Source organism: Suricata suricatta, chromosome 15 (assembly GCF_006229205.1).
Source record: "Suricata suricatta isolate VVHF042 chromosome 15, meerkat_22Aug2017_6uvM2_HiC, whole genome shotgun sequence".
NCBI lineage: Eukaryota > Metazoa > Chordata > Mammalia > Carnivora > Herpestidae > Suricata > Suricata suricatta.
Window position 1 is genome coordinate 70,272,166 of NC_043714.1, and position 16,503 is coordinate 70,288,668.

General features: G+C 49.8%; 1 protein-coding gene across 2 annotated transcripts in view; it reads right to left on the reverse strand.

Moving 5' to 3' along the window:
- Positions 1-7,674: 7,674 nt before the first annotated feature.
- Positions 7,675-16,503, reverse strand: part of NDRG1 (N-myc downstream regulated 1) — a 52,481-nt gene continuing 43,652 nt past the window's right edge. For both annotated transcript variants that reach the window (XM_029923157.1, XM_029923158.1), the window contains 3 exons: positions 16,233-16,268; positions 12,358-12,409; positions 7,675-9,531 (listed from right to left, as the gene is read on the reverse strand). In XM_029923157.1, coding sequence (XP_029779017.1) covers positions 9,320-9,531; positions 12,358-12,409; positions 16,233-16,268 — 300 coding nt within the window. In that variant the 3' untranslated portion in view covers positions 7,675-9,319. The remainder of the gene's footprint in view (positions 9,532-12,357; positions 12,410-16,232; positions 16,269-16,503) is intronic.

Here is a 16,503-nt window from a genome sequence, read left to right on the forward strand (position 1 = left end):
AAAACCTATGTCTGTGTTCCTACTTTTACTCTTCTTCCAAAGGTACATGACAATCGAAGTTTTATCAGGCAAATCTTATTTTAAGTGCCACAGGGAAGGAGACTTTTAATATTTAAACCGATGTATATTTTTGTTGAAAGAGAAATTTCGTGCAAAGAGCATTTACCCCAAGAATGAGCTCTTCTCTAAGCCCGTGTGGATCTATGTTGGATTTTCTCAGAGTGAAATTACTGGAGGTCAACAAATTACAAAAACTGAATGGCAGCTAACTGCATTTGAAATCAGCAGAAAGCCAAGAGCTAGGTTCCTCCTGAGTTTGCATCTCAGTTTGGAAAAATAAGTGTAGCTTCCAAGATCAGAGGAAGCCAGGGTGGAGGAATCTGGGATTACCCGGAGCTGAGTGGGCGGGGCTGAGTGGGCAGGGCTAGCTCCAGGCCGTATTGGTTTTGAGAAATGGACCTGTCCTCAGCAGGCGCCATGGGGAGAGTCTCAGCTCCATGCTTTGAAGTCACTGGGAAGGAGATTTGGGACCAAGCTAAGGAAAATCTTTCTGGCAGTCAGAATCACTCAGCAGTGGTGTGTGACCTCCTTCCATAAAAGTTAGGAATATCAATCACAATGAAAGAATGTCCCTTCTTTGAAAGTTTACATGGGGCCACCCACTTTGCTAAGTTTTAAATTATCTTACCAATATTCACGATGATTGGAAGAAAGGTTGAGAAAGGTTGAGACACAGAGAGGCTGAGAAATCAGCCCAAACAAGTTGGAGCCCAAATTCGAGCTTTTTCCACTCGGCCTTGCTCTTGGGGAGGCCTCTGGGAAGAGCATGGATGCCCCCAGAAAAGTGTCTCATGGGCAAGGCCATCCAATAGACAGATAGATGGTCTTTCCAGCCCTTTGTCGCTCCGTGCTCCGGGATAAGGGGAAAGTACACTACGGGTTTGTTAGCCTTTGGTAAAGAAATTCACATCAGTGCTTCCGGTGAATTTCTCTGGCGCACTTAGGTGGGGAGAGACAGGAAGCCTGTATTCTCAAACCACTAACTACTTCTTGCTAACCCTTATTGTCAACACCTGGTGAGCACTCTCTGAGTGCCAGGTCTAGGTTAGGTGTTTTACCGCTATATATTTCCTAATCCTCACAGCAAACCTATGAGACATGGTGTTATTATCATTTCCCACGTTAAGAAGGTGGGACTCACAGACATTAAGTTCTCTGCTCGATGTCTCACTGGCTAGTGAACTGCAGACCAGGATTGCCAACCAAGGATAGTTGGACACCTGAGCCATCTCTCCTGACACCAAGCCCGGTGAGCGTGCCTCCAAAATCCAAGGGTACCAAGAGATGCTTCACTGACAACCGGGCAATGTCTGCAATGTTAATTTCAAGGGGATTCAGAGAGGGAGTCAAGAAAGTAGATTTGAATAACACGGTTGTCTATAATCCCATTAACATTGTGCTGTGTGTACATAGAATGAGGAAGCAACGGGACCCTGTATACATAGGTGTGTATGTGTATATGTATGTTTATATCTATTTTCAAACTGTGACTTCATATTTTATTCCTACCACCATTTTCACAAGTGACCAAAAATACAAATGAAGAAACCTCTTGGAATTTCCCAATAGAGGGGAAAAAAATAGCACTCGGGCAATCTGTCATGTTTTACAACGTTCCTCATTTTTCTCATGATTTGTGTAGTGTGGAACGTGTTTGTTTTGGTGCGCAAATTCCCCATTTATGCTCTTCTCCTTAAAGCAATAAATCACCAGAAAAATGACTTACTGGACCTTCTTGTACATTCAGTTATTATGCGCCAGGATGGAGCACTGGGGACATTCCACGGATGTGCAAATGGTGGAAAGTAGGTCCCAGATATTTTACGTACAATAATAAAAATCGCTGAAAGTTTGGAGCCAGCCTTAGAGGTATGAATTCTGAAATTCACATAAGACCAGCACTCCAAGTCTGTCCACGCTGGAAGATGGCTCCTGTAATTTTAATGTTCATTCATCATTCACTCACTCCCTCACTCATTCAGTGCCTCTCTACATCTCCAACTAGACTATGGGTACCTGGAAGGCAGAGACGATGGCTGCATCCTCGGGGCCTGGCACAGTGCACGGCACACGGCAGGGTCTGGGCAGGTGGGGGCTGGAGGGCTGGTATATAGAGGTGGATATTGCCAGCTCCTTGGGAACCAGGGGGAGCAAAGAGGAGCATAGGGGAGTTTGTGTGATAAAATGGACACACCTCTGACCTCGGGAGTCAGGTGGATCTTCTCATACTTCGGTCTTTACTGGAGCTCCTCACTTAACCCATGTGAGCCTCAGTTTCCTCGGCTGTCAGCTGCAGAAAATGACAGGACCTGCCTTTGTGGCGGTGCTGGTGTGATTGGGAAATGCACGTGACATTTGAGGTCCCAGGGCAGAGGTTGACACGTGGTAAGAACTTAACAAAACCGGGTATCATTGGCTGATTTTCTGGTTCCTCAGGAACGGGGGATAACCAGCAAAACTCTAGTAAAAATTAGAGTCCGGGTATGTGCCTGTATATTTTTACTCATTTAGATGGTTATGTCAGAGTAGTGCACATAAAGCAAAATGTCACCAATGTTCAGTTGACCGGTTTTTTACTTAAATCATATGCTGCTTGATCCCTTAACTTTTATTTTTATGTCCTTGTCATGGGCTATAATTTGATGAAACACCCTGCTATTTTTAAGGCAGGAAGGCTTCCGTACTTTTCTGTCCCCCAAACCCGGCGCAGCACATGGTATGTGCAAAGCCATGTGGACAGGTGCGCCTAGGGCTGAGGGTGGAGTGAAAGATATGTTCGATGCCTTCTTGTGAAACCCCCCTCCTTCACTACCCCCAAAACACATTGTGTGATTATAATAAACTTGGGGGAGAATCAATGCCAATAGGAGAATAATTGCCACATGAATTCTTTCCCAGAATACTCTATCCTGAAACTTACCTTTTTCAAAACTGGAAGTTAGATCATAGAGTCCTATGGCTGCCCCAGATTAAGAGAAATATATAGATTAGGGGGAAAATTTCTGATGGTATCAGGCAGGTAACATTTCAGGAAAAATGGGATATGGGGGAAATGGCCAGAGCACTTTATTGTGAAGGTTAAGACAAAGCATATGGCCGAGATTGCAGTGTTCTTGATTCCCTCCCTGATGAAAGGAAAATGCAAAAGCATCCTACATGCTCAGAAGCCTCAGGTCCTGCTGAACCTGGGGTCCGTCCAAATGGAGAACTGAGCAAAAATGACTTCTAAGGGGAAGGAACAGTGGGCATCAAGCCCTTGTATGTTTTTGTATATTATAGTCTGTAAAGAATGTTTCCAGATTTCCACGCGAAGCTCCTATCTCTCACACAATAGTAACAGAGTGGGTTTCTAAGTCCATCCCATCAAATGGGAGAGGAAGCTGCTAAAAGCAGGCTTTTTGAGAGCCCTAGGAGGCGTCAGCCGGCCAGCAGGGGACGAGACAGAAGAATGAAGAACCAGAGAGAAGACACAGCGAAACACAGGTCACCCAAGCCTGGGCGAGACTATTTAGCAGAGAGACAGACATCCCCACGAGCAACAAAAGCCTGAAGGGCATCTGCAGCTCCAGTCCAGGGAATGAACCGATGTCCTGCTGTCCCAAGACATCAATAGTGGCTGCATCAGTCATGTGCTCAGTGAACTGTTGTAAAAGGCAGCGCGGATGTCATTTATTTTAGAAATGACTGGACAAGCCATTTCATGTCTCTGAGCCTTGGCTTCTGTAACTGTGAAGCAAGGATAACTCATCCTCATAGAGGAAGAATAAAAAGGGGAGGGGTGCCTGGGTGGCTCGGTTGGCTTCAGCTCAGATCATGATCTCGCGGTTCATGAGTTCGAGCCCCACATCGGGCTCTGTGCTGGCAGCTCAGAGCCGGGAGCCCGCTTCAGATTCTGTGTCTCCCTCTCTCTGCCCCACCCTTGCTCGCTCTCTGTCTCTCTCTCAAAAATAAACATTAAAAAAAAATTTTTTTAAAGAATAAAAAGGGGAAAGAAACAATAATACTTACTAAATATTACTATTATTCGAGGAAGTGTTTGTCTATTTAACAAAAGCCTCCTGTTTCGTGCTGGGCATCTGTGCTGGCCCTGGAGATACCAATGATATGCTCGTACCTGAGGAAAGGAACCTGAAGGGATGTGCATTATAAATATGGCACGGACTACGGGCCAGGTCTTCGGGATGCCCTTGCCACACGGGGGCATTAAACAAACACTTCTCAGAGCCGGGATGAGGAAGGGTCTGCCTTGCAACCATGGTGTGGCTGTCAGTGACTTTAACTGGGCAAAACACTGGGCAATGGACAGGCTGCAACTACATCAGTTGCTTAGAACCCCGGAGGCAGTCATGTGGGGAGAGAGGGTGGGGGATGGACCCAGTCATAGTGGGTTGGACAGCAAGTACATCAAGTTGAATCAATTCTATTCTTTCCCTTAGGAGACACAAAGACCTGATTGGGTCCACGACCAAGAACCTGAAGGTCATAGACTTTGGGTTAGAGCCCTCGTTTTTTTATGCTTTGGAGGCACAGAGAAATCTGATCTTGCAAAGAACAACACCGATGTGCTCCCTAGGTCCCCCTCCCTGATCTGGTCTCCAACCTCACGAGGCCAGGTTTCTCCTTCTGCCTTTGGGGTCCATGTGGGACACAGTTGAAAGGCTTCCCTGCAGCCTAAGAAACCCAAGACAAGTACTAACCAGATGGGTTGGGGCTTCATCAAGGGTCCGAGCCAGTGAGAAGGGACAATGGAGAAGGTGACAGGTGAAGCCCTCGGCCGCCCCCACAGATCCTGCACATGGTCCATCTCAGAGCGCGCGGGGTCTCCCAGCTACCAATGAAACCCAAGGGTCAGGGGATAGAAACCAAAACAAGCAGCCAGGAGGCCAGAAATAGATCCCCCAGCTGGCGAAAAGCCTCTAGCCATACGGTCTCTCAGTAGCTGCAGGCACATGCAAACACCTGGGACAGCTCGTGCCCGAGGGGCGGAGCCTGGCAGGGCCAGCGGGGTCCGAGCCACACCCCCACTCCCCCAAGCGACGTGCACACCCACCGCTCGCACACCCACTGCTATGACACAGAAACGGTGATTCTTGTGAGTTGGGAAAAGCTTCTCCTCCTGCATCTAAAGCAGACCTCTTTGACCCAAGGTTGTCCGGCCAGCGGTCCGTGGATAGAATTCAGGGGCCATGTACGAGGGTAACACGCGTCTTTGCGTCTCTAATTGTCGTTTAGCATACGCCTCCATTTAAGCGTAGGCAACAACCCCCGATTGGCAGATATATATATAGATTTTAACATTTATTTATTTTTGAGGGACAGAGAGAAAAGATCATGAGCAGGGGAGGGGCAGAGAGAGAGGGGCACACAATCAGAAACAGGCTTCAGGTTCTGAGCTGTCAGCACAGAGCCCGATGCTGGGCTCAAACCCACGAACCATGAGATCTTGACCTGAACCATGAGATCATGACCTGAGCCGAAGTCAGATGCTTAACTGACTGAGCCACCCAGGCGCCCCTAACTCAAGATATTCTTCTGCATATCACTACCTTGAAATTCTGTTGAGATCTGCCCCAACGCCACTATTGAACTTACTAAAGAAGCATAAGCTATTATGTCACACAGTGTCACATTTGGATTACATGTGACTCTAATGTAATCTTATGTATTTTATTTTACACATATAAAACTCTGTGTCGCTGCCTGCCAGCATCCGAGGTCATCTGCCCCGGTCCACACTACTGGCTCCCCACGAGGGCACTCTTCCATCCTTCGGAATCCACACTGGCCCCTTGGCTGGGAATGCCTTCCTCCCCTCCTGTGCTGTGCTAACCCCCCCTTGTCATTCCACACCAATTTCTGAAAGTACAGTGTATCTACTCTCTGGACCATAATGCGGACTTCAAGTTTTCAGCGAGTTACACACTCAAAGAAATTCTTCAAGTGAAGAAAAATCCAATACAAATAGCAGCACAATAGCTTTTTAAAAGGGGAGGAGGACGGGATGCCTGGGTGGCTCAGTCAGTTAAACGTTTGACTTCGGCTTGGGTCATGATCTCACAGTTCGTGGGTTCGAGCCCCGCTTTGGGCTCTGTGCTGACAGCTCAAAGCCTAGAGCCTGCTTCAGATTCTGTGTCTCCCTCTCTTTCTGACCCTCCCCTGCTCACCCTTGGTCTCTCTCTCTCAAAAATAAATAAACATTAAAAATAATTTTTTAAAGAGGGAGGTGGGCTGGAGCAGAGGCTGTGTTTAGGGACTTCCTTCCACAGAGCAGTGTGGGACGGGGGAAGAAGGAACAGAGAGGGGAACAGCCCTGGCAAACACAGCCTCAGCCCAGCGCTCAAGGGCGACCCCACCCCGGGACCCGTCCCACTGAGAGCACGGCATTTGCCCCGGTGGTCTTCGTTCCAAAATCCCACCACCCCAACTAAGCCATGAGAAAAGTATCATAGAAACCTTAATTGAGGAACTTTCTACAAAATGTAGTCTGACCACTGCTTCTCAAAAAGGTCCTCAAAAACAAGGGAAGTCTGAGTCACTGTCATATATGCCAGGGCAAGTTCAGGAGACAGGAGGACCACATGGAATGTGGCATCCTGGGTGGGATCCTGGGACAGAAAGCAGCGAAATTCCAGGAGAGCGTGGAGCGCAGTTCACAATAATATATCAGCGTTGATTTCTTAGTTGTGATCAATTGCAATAATGTAAGATACGGGGGAAACTGGGTGTATATAGGAACTCTGTGCTCTCTTTGCAATTGTTCTGCAACTTTGAAACTACCCCGAAAAGGCCTAAATAAAAATGGGAGGTTATACCAAAACCTGTTGTTTACTTTTTTTCTTCAGTGCAGTAGAAACAAACATTACAGTGATTGTCACTGGGTGTGAGAAAGGAGTGGTCTTATCACATGCTTTCCTGTAATAAAAATAAAATGTAAAAAAACACACACAAAAACATGTTTCCTTCTAAATATAGCTTGAAAAGCTTTAACCCTTTGTCAGTGTGTCTGCTGCCCACGCTATTGAGCCCCTGAAATGGGGCTGGTCTGAATTGACAGGTGCTATGGTATGAAATACTCAACTGGATTTCTTGGTATAAAGAAGGTGAAATCCCTTAAAAGTTGTTATACTGATTCTATGTTGGAATGGTAATATTTTGGATGTGCTGGGTTAAGGGAAATATACTATTAAAATTAATTTCCCTTGTTTCTATCTTTTAGACTGTGCTTATCAGAACGTTTACACTTAACATTGAGGGGGGCGCCTGGGTGGCTCAGTCGGTTGAGTGTCCAGCTTCGGCTCAGGTCATGATCTCACGGTTCGTGGGTTCGAGCCCCATGTCGGGCTCTGTGTCGACAGCTAGCTCAGAGCCTAGAGCCTGCTTCGGATTCTGTGTCTCCCTCTCTCTGACCCTCCCCTGCTTGCACTGTCTCTCTCTGTCTCTCAAAACTAAATAATAAAAAAAACATTAAATAAATAAACTTAACATTGAAGCTTTTGTCATATTCTCATGGGACAGCAATGCTCTAAGGCAAGTGTCGGGAGGCCCCAGGTACAGAAGGACCCCTCCCCATCCTGTGGGACCACACGCACGATCTCCGAGGAAAAAGACACAAGCCACTGCAAAGTTACAAATTTATTGGTCTGGAAATAAATACAAATATCTCATTAAGAAACTGCTCCAGAAAGCCTTGTACACAACACTTCTCCTGTCTTCGACTCAGCCACGCCCGCCCTGACCCTGACCTCTCTGCACAGGTCAGGGGATGCCTCCAGGTGGCAGGTGCAGTAAGAGTCACTGACCCTCAAGCTACCTAGAAGCCTGGACCTCTTCCTTCCACCAACTCCAGGGTCCCAGAAAGCACCAGGCCCCAGCAGCTGAGTCGCAATGATCCGTCCACTCTGATCAAACTTCCTATAAGAAATGCTCAGCCAGAATGAAATCAAAAGGCAGTAGTATAGGAACTTGACCTCTATGCTGAAGTCGCCCAGAAAGGTCAGTGGTGCCGCCCCATTCAGCGAAAGGTTAGACGGTCAGAGAAGAGGGGAAGGCAGGAGAGGGAAGGAAACCCATGGAATATTCCAGAATCCTTACATCGTCTCAGCCACCACCTCCGTGTGAATCCCCGCCTCCTGTGAGAGGGGGGAAAAGTTCTACCCACAGATCCAGGGACATTTCCGGTCAGAAACATCCAGCCGTCAAGTTCGGATTCAACCCCATTGTCAAAGATCAGGAGCTGGCTTTAACTCAATCACACAAGATTCCTGGGAACCAGGGAGGGATTGGCGGAAATCGCAGCTGTGCTCAACCCCATCGTGACCACAGAAATCCTGTACATCTAATAACCCAAACACCCCCCACCCCAGCCCCCGGCCTCCCTCATGGCGTGGAGGCATCATGTCCAAGTACAGCTGTTGGGAATGTTTCCCTCCACTTCAAAGAAAGCAAGTGCAAACCTAAATGGTCTTCCCCATGAACCCCAAAACCGCTCACTCACGAATTCGGGGTGGGAAGTGGGGCTGTGGAGGAGGAGACAGACAGCAGAGCCAAAGGCTTGAATTCCAGATACCAATGTCTGCCAAGACCGTTTCTTTGGGGAATGCCCGGAGATTCTGCCGCCCACGCTCATCGGCCATTGGAAGGAGGCCAGAAAAAAGCAGGCTCGTATGTTTCGGCATTAAAAAGTAGATACAGACACGCACTTGAGAAACCTATTTCTTCACGTTTTGCTACGTAGATTTGTTTTCAGAGCGTTCTAGCCTCCACAGAAAGTCTACCTCTTTCCCACTTCCTGTTTTGCCGAGTCAGAAGAGCCCCCCCCATCCGCGCTGCTCCCCCTCCCCAAATCAGAGCGGGGTTTTGTTTCCAGAAACTGGGTCAGTTATGCCTTAGTTGGAGAGGAAACAGGAAGCAGAGGGGTTGGGCTTCCGACCTATGCCCGTTAGAGCCAGCCTAGGCCTGGACTTAGGAAGTGTTTAGGGCGGCGCGTCTTGTTTTTGGCAGTTTGGTGTCTCTGAGGGAGGTACCCGAGCTCACGAGCACAGGACACGGAGATGCTTCTGTTCCTTTGGTCCGCCCGCCTGGCCCTGCTGGGAGAAGCGCCCTGACAAACCCGGTCTAACTTTGTTCCCCCAGAGCTCTCTTACACCATAAGCTTTGGGTTAATATGAGTTACGTGTGGTGTGGCAGGTGGGGCAGGAAGGGCTGGAGGAAGGGCAGCTGCGTGAGCCCAGAGTCCAGGGACGGCCATGGCGCGGGCCGCCTAGCAGGACACCTCCATGGACTTGGGCCCGGCGCTGTTGCCGGTGGCCCCGGAGTTGGGGGTGATGTCCAGGCGGGCACCCTCACTGGTGTGGGAGCGGCTGCGGGCACCCTCGCTGGTGTGGGAGCGGCTGCGGGCACCCTCCAGGGATGTGACGCTGGAGCCGGAGGCCGTGCGGGAGCGCATCAGGCGGGTCATGCTGGCAGAAGGCACTGGGGAGAGAGAGGGGGCGACGGGTTAGGGACAGGAGAATGTCAGAGGCACCTGCGCGCCGGCAACAGTCCCTCCTCCCGCCTGACCTGTCCAGCCTTGGGGCGAGCCAGCCACCAGGCCCCTGTCCTCCCTGTATCTGCTCTCGGAGGTGCACAGCAGGCTCTGATGGGGGTCAGGACTTGTGGCCATACGGTGGCCTGAACCTAGAGGTGTCTGTCTCTGAGCCCTCCATCCCCATCAGTAAAAGGGGGATACCAGCCCCCTGGTATCAAACCCCATGCATGTGCCCATGAATCACAACCCCATACCACCTACAATCTCCAGAGTGGGGAAGATTGTCAAGGTCAGCTGGGCCACAGGTGGGAGAGCCATGGCCACGCAGCAAGTCTGTGGCCCGGCCATCACCTGTCATCTCTTCCAGAGAAGGCTGTGAGTTCCCAGGGACTATCAATGGCACCGTCCTTTCTTCAGGACTGAAAATGCCCTTGCACATAGCAGGTGGCTGAGAAAGTGAAATGAAGTAGCGGGACTGGACCCTGTCCCTCCCCCTCCCCCAAGTCACATCCACCAGAATCTTAGGATAGAGGTAGGGTCCTTGCTGATATCGTTAGTTAAGATGAGGTCATACTAGATTAGGATGAGCTCGATGCAGTGGCTGGTTCCTGATAAGAGGAGACAGAATACCCCTGCACACACCCAGAAGGCCACGTGACCACAGAGCAGAGAGGAGAGTAATGTTGCTGCAAGCCAGGGAACAACAGAGACTTCCAGCTCCCACCAGAAGCTGAGATGAAGCCAGGAAAGAGCTTCCTAGAACCCCTAAGGGGAATAGGACCCTGCGTACCTCTTGATTTCGGACCTCTAGCTTTCTAGAACCCTAGTACGATCAGAGAGTACATTTCTGCTTTTTCAAGCCATCCAGGGTGTGGAGAGCTGTCAGGGCAGCCACAGAAGGTAGCACACCACCCAGTGCAAAGACCACACTGAACAACAGACATCACCGTGTGAGGCGACTCATAGATAGGGATGGGCGCAGGGGTTCCATTATTTGCTCCATGGGTGTAGGGTTGGGTTTCTGTGACACATATCCATGAAGAGAATTAATCCTTGCTGTATTGAATTCCCTTCTCGAAGAGCTAGTGTTTAAGTCCAGAGAGAATTGAGATCATTCCCACCTCTGCCACTCACCTATTTCTCAACCCCAAATCTGGGGTCTTACTGACCTCTCAGGGCTCCGGTGACTACAGAATGGGGTCACGGAGGCAAAGAGCTAGTCGTGCCTGGCCCAGCTGGAACAGGCACTCAAGTAGATGGCTACTTGCTTTTTCTGTGGTTGATGCCTCTCGGACTAAATCTCTTCCTGCCATCTCCCCCTAGAACCTGCCGGATGCTTCAGCCTTCTGGAAATAGAAGCTGGTGTGTGTGTGTCGGATGGAGCAAAACCTGCCTTTCACTTCCTTTCTCCCCAGAATACACTTTCCAGGCAGAAATCCAAACTCGGGGCAGGGCCAAGACAAACGAATCATGACCTTGCACGACCTGCAAGGTAAATGAACCTGCCCACCGGCGCGCTCGGGCTCTGGCTCCGCCCGCACATTCTCCGGGGGGGAAAGCAGGTCAGAAGGCAGGAGACCCACAGGCAGAGAGGTTTTCCGTTCGGATAGGGCACCTAGGGCCACGGACTCTGCCCAAAGTATATAAATCAGGCACAGTAGCTCTTGGCCTCTCTAGAAACTAAAACATGGCAGGAGCTGATGTTAAGAATGTGGTCAGTTTACCAAACACATCATTACTATTTTTAAACGAACAAAAAGTTTCAGTCTCAGAGGAGAAAGAAAAACCAGAAGAGATTAGACATTCAGACTTCCTAGTTAAGATGGGCACATAAATTATAACTGTAGGCAGTAGGCAGAAAGAGCTGAAAGAACCACATCATGGCTCACATATCAACCGACGCCACCTGTGGCCGGCACCCAATTGCTTAAACTTGTCGTTGCCTGTCCTGGGCACGGGACTGCATTTATGAAAAAGGGCCATAGGTGTCTAACAAACTATAACCATCAAGTAAGAAATGGCAAGTTCGTGAGTTATTTCTATTTATCCTTCAATCTAATTTAATGAGCTGGCAAAGATGCATGGTCTTGAGTATAAGCAACTTTGTCACCTGCTTACACAGAGCTTTACAGTTGTCAAAGGACTTTCAGAGTTCCCCACTCTGCTCTTTGCTTCATCTCTCAAAGCTAGGTCCATCCTTTGTAAGATGAGAAAAGAGTATTCTCATAGGATTGTTGGGATGATTAAATGAGAAAAAGTGAAGGATTTACGAATACTCTTTTATCATTAACACCACCACCATCACCACCACCATCACCACCACCACCATCACCACCATCACCACCACCATCCTCACTACCTCTATCATCACCACCATCACCATCATCACCACCATCACCACTACAGCTGGAAATCTCTTAAGAAAGCACGTAGTCAAAATGTAAAAGATTTTTATGGCTTCACTGTTGTCTTCTTGGTGCTTAAAGAGAGAGTCCTCACCTAAATCTAAAGAAAATCCCCTCCTGTAAAACAATTCCTGCCGTCATTGGAGGGAGAAGAAGCTGCTGTGATATGAAGGAGATACCAGAGCCTCTACCTGCCCTCCATCCTCCACACACCCAAATGCTTCTTCCCCTGACCTTCCTAGTTTGTAAAAAGGTGAAGGTGGCCAAGGTGACACAGAACCCTCACCCAAACCCAGTTCGGGTCATCATATTGTCAATTCCCACACCTGCTCCCGACCTACCACCTGCTTGGGAAGCCACACTTACTGTAGCCCATGCCCTGCACGAAGTACTTGAAGGCCTCAGCAAGCTTGGCTGGCTGCAAGAGAAAAAGGGAGAAAGTGTGGTCAGTTGCTGGAGGTCTAGATCATGAATGGCCACGTGGAGCTGTGCTCATGGTCACCTTCATTAAAGAGCTTGACCCAAGAGAGAAGGCACCACATGTTGACCAAACAATACACAACGTAAAGGGAAGACTATTAGACATTATGGGGACCAAAATGAGCTTTGGCTAGGGAGAAAATGTCAAATTCACTTCACAGCTGGGGGGCATGGGTGGTCAAGTTACATGACCTCACATGTGACACAAGGACAGTGAGCCACACTTTCTTCTGAGTTTCTATAAAGAAAACTACACTGATAAACAAATGTGTCTAACGCAGCATCTAGAATGTAATGGCACCAACACCAACATCACGTGCCACCCATAGTGCTGAGGGCACTGGTGGCATGATCTCACTTTTCTCCTGACAACAACTTTATGAGGTTGGTGCCATTTCCACATATATGTCATTGCTGAGCCATCATGGAGGTAAATAATCCACGCAAGGTCCTACAGTTAGTTGGTTAGTTGTGGGCCCTCCGAATTAATCCAGGGCTTTCTCAACTCTTTCTTCTCAAGGAAGTTCACTCTCAGCCTCAAATACAGGCTGGATGGCTGGAAGGATGGAAGGAAGAAAGGATAGTGAATAGATAAAAAGGAAGTAAGATGGATGGAGAGAAATAAGGAGGATAGATAGACGGATGAGAAGGAAGGATGGATGAATGGATAGTTGGACCAACCAATTAACCAAATCAATTTCCATCAGTGAAATGAGTTGGGAGTGCTAAGAACACACCGAGTTCTACCAGTTACACCCCCAATGTAATTTAATCTGAACTGCGAGGTGAATGCTCTCACGTAAAGGCCGGATTCACAGTCTAATTAACTGCAACTCTCAAATGCAATGCCCAGGTCTATTCTCCTTTCTCTTTCTGCCCCGTGAATCGGCAGAGGCAATGCTCCTGCCCACCTCCACCAACTCCTGCAACCATTCTACAAAGAGTCACATGACACTTAAAGGAGAGGCTGGGCTCAAGACGTCCCCTGGGGTTTGTGTGACAATGCTAAGAGAGTGACAAGAGGTACAAGTTGGGGCTGCGGGGAGCCAGGGACTTCCGTGCCGGCATGGTGGCAGAATCAATCTTCCGGCCTCTCTTTCCCCTTCCGGGACGCTGCAATAAACACACATCTTCTCATCTCTACGGACTGTCACCCCTGCAAATGGAATGAAGGGTGGCAATGCCCTCCGTAAACCCAGCTCCGAAGACCTTGGACGGTCTCCTGGATGCCTGGACTGGATCAGCTGTTGTCACCCATTTGGAATGTGCTTTAATTATGGTTAGGGTTGGATCCATTCTCATTTCAAATAGAGAAAGGAAGAAGGGAAGTGGGGAGGGAAAGGGAAAGGGAGGGAGGTCAAACGGAAGGAAAACCGGCCCCCTTTCTTGGGAGCCAGCCCTGGAGATGTCCAGTCTCAGCAGGACGCTCGGGAGTGGGCTGCACGGATAAAGCTTCCTCCACTAATGCGTGGGTATTAACTCACACTTACATCTAAGCAGGGCTCTACCGGGAGCCCATCTGTCCCCTCTGGCGGCCGGGACACCCCATCTTTCTCTGGCTTCCCCCAGCTGTCAAACGGGCATACCCCAACAGCAGACAAAACACTGAAAGGATTTCAGCAGGAGGGGGACACTGTGGAGAGACTAACAGGGCCACCAAAGGCCACTTGTGCCTATACTTCTGTAGAGAGTTCCGGAGGGTGGGGCTTGCTGAGAGTAGATCCCGAGCAACGCGTCAAGATCCAGGGTCCGCCTGAGGCAGAGATCTACCTCTCGGGGATCTCTTCTTCCAACCCCCAGCGAAATACTTCACTGCCCCCCATTTTCCATGGGACGGCTCTGCCTGCGGCCAAGTGACCTCTCAGCCATCACCCACTCACTGGGGGACTCAGAGCCAAGGCTCTCCCTATTCTATCCGACAATCCTTGAAACTGACGGGGCCGCAGGAAATTAATCAAAGAACTGATCTATGTAGCACCGCAGGGAACAGTGAGAAACCAGAAATAACTTATAAATGTCCAGCAATAGGGCACCAAGAGAATCGATGACAGTTTATCTGTGCAATGGCATTCTGTCCTGTCATTAAAAACAAATTACAGAGCGGGGTGCCTGCGCGGCTCAGTTGGTTAAGCATCCGACTCCTGATTTTGGCTCAGGTCACGATCTCATGGTTTGTGGGTTCAAGCCCCACTTTAGGTTCCACACAGAGCCTGCTTGGGATTCTCTCTCCCTCTCTCTCTGCCCCTCTCTCACTTGTGCGCACGCTCTCTCTCTCAAAATAAATAAATAAACTTAAAAAAAGTTACAGAGCATTTTTTAACCAAGGGAAGAGGGCTCTGGACTGTCAAGGTATGAGGACAGATAGAAAATATACATGTAATATGACCCTAATTTTACTTAGAGTAAGGGAAAAGTGTATACTGCTATAAAAGGAGACTGGAGGGGTGCCTGGGTGGCTCAGTCGGTTAAACGACGGGCTTCGGCTCAGGTCATGGCATTGTGGTTTGTGAGTTCGAGCCCCACGTCGGGCTCTGTGCTGGCACCTGCTTCTGATCCTGTCTCCCTCTCCCCCTGCTCCTCCCCTTCTCACACTGTTTCTCTCAAAAATAAACATCCAAAACAATTTTTTTCAAATAAAAAAATGAAAGACTAGAAATACTTTAAAGTTTGTAACAACAGTAATCTGACTATGGACTATGGACACGGTTTTGTCAATTTTTTTCCTATTCACCTGTATTTCACATTTTTATTGATAAAAAGCCTCTGAAAATATGCATGTCAGGTCCTAGTCCATCCCTCTGAGAATCTAAGTTTTGTTTGTTTGATCTCCCCAACCTGGGTTTGTTGTCCCCACAACAGGTTCCCGCATAAGCAGCCCCCTCATCGGGGACAAGGGGGTCCCGGGCCTGAATCCAGGGTGGGGAGACCCACCGGAAGAAAGACTTAGACTCTGATGCGCCTGCCCTCCACCTCGTCTCCCCCAGCATCCTGGCAGGTGAGAAAAACCCCAGAGGCACGCTCACTGCTGCAAGGGAGGCTCTCCAGGCTGCCCAGGGGGGCGGGGCGGGGGTGGGGGGGGCGGAGCGGGGGGCGGGTACATACAGCTGGAGAAAGACCCGGATGCAATCTCCGCCGGATGGCTGCTGCTGCAGCCGTGGCCCCTTTCAGGACAGCAGGGGGTCTCTTTCCACCCTTTCCCCGTTTGGTGGAAAAGACGACCAAAAATTCACCCAATGTTCATTTTAAGACAGAGTAGAAAACGATAATGACATAAAATCGAGGACACAGATTAAAAAGTTCGTTCACTTATTAGGTTGGGGGGATATTTATAGGAGAGGAGTCGGAGGGGCCGGTGACGGTGCAGCAGACACCGCACTGCATGATAGGTTTACTACGCGTGCACACACGTGTTCACACCCACACACGTACACGCACACACGCTCTGGGTCCACCTCCTGTCTGCCCCCTCTGCCCGCGCCTTGAACTCCAGCAGAAGCCCGTGGGCTTTGGGGTCGGGCCCATCTAGGTTCTGGCCCACGGTTGCCAGGCTGTGTCTCAGTGGCCAAACGCCTTCTCCCCTGTGAACCCTGGTGTTTTCTAACCCGGGGCTCCTGTTTTCCCGGCTCGAGTCCCGGGCGTCCACAGTGTGATCGGATGTCACAGCGAGGTGGGGGACAAGCAGGAGGCAGGCGACCTGGGGGGGGACAGGTCACAGAGGCACCTGCCCTCTGCCGAGGGGGGGGGTGGCAGGTGGGACTCACCTGGGAGATCTGGGGCAGGCCGCCGCAGTCCGCCATCTGGGAGAGAAGGAAGCGGGTCAGTGACGAACACCCCAGCAGAGGGTCACCTCCGAGTGGGCACACCCCCCCCCCAGCCGGCCACGGCCCTGCCCCCACTCCGGGCACATCACTGCCGGGAAACGCCCACCCACCCTCCCCAGCAGGGCCGCTCTGGTTACAACCCATCTCGGCCTTGACAGGTGCCTTCCTGGAAATCGATATGCTGGGAGAGCTCAAACCCAGCAGCGCTCCG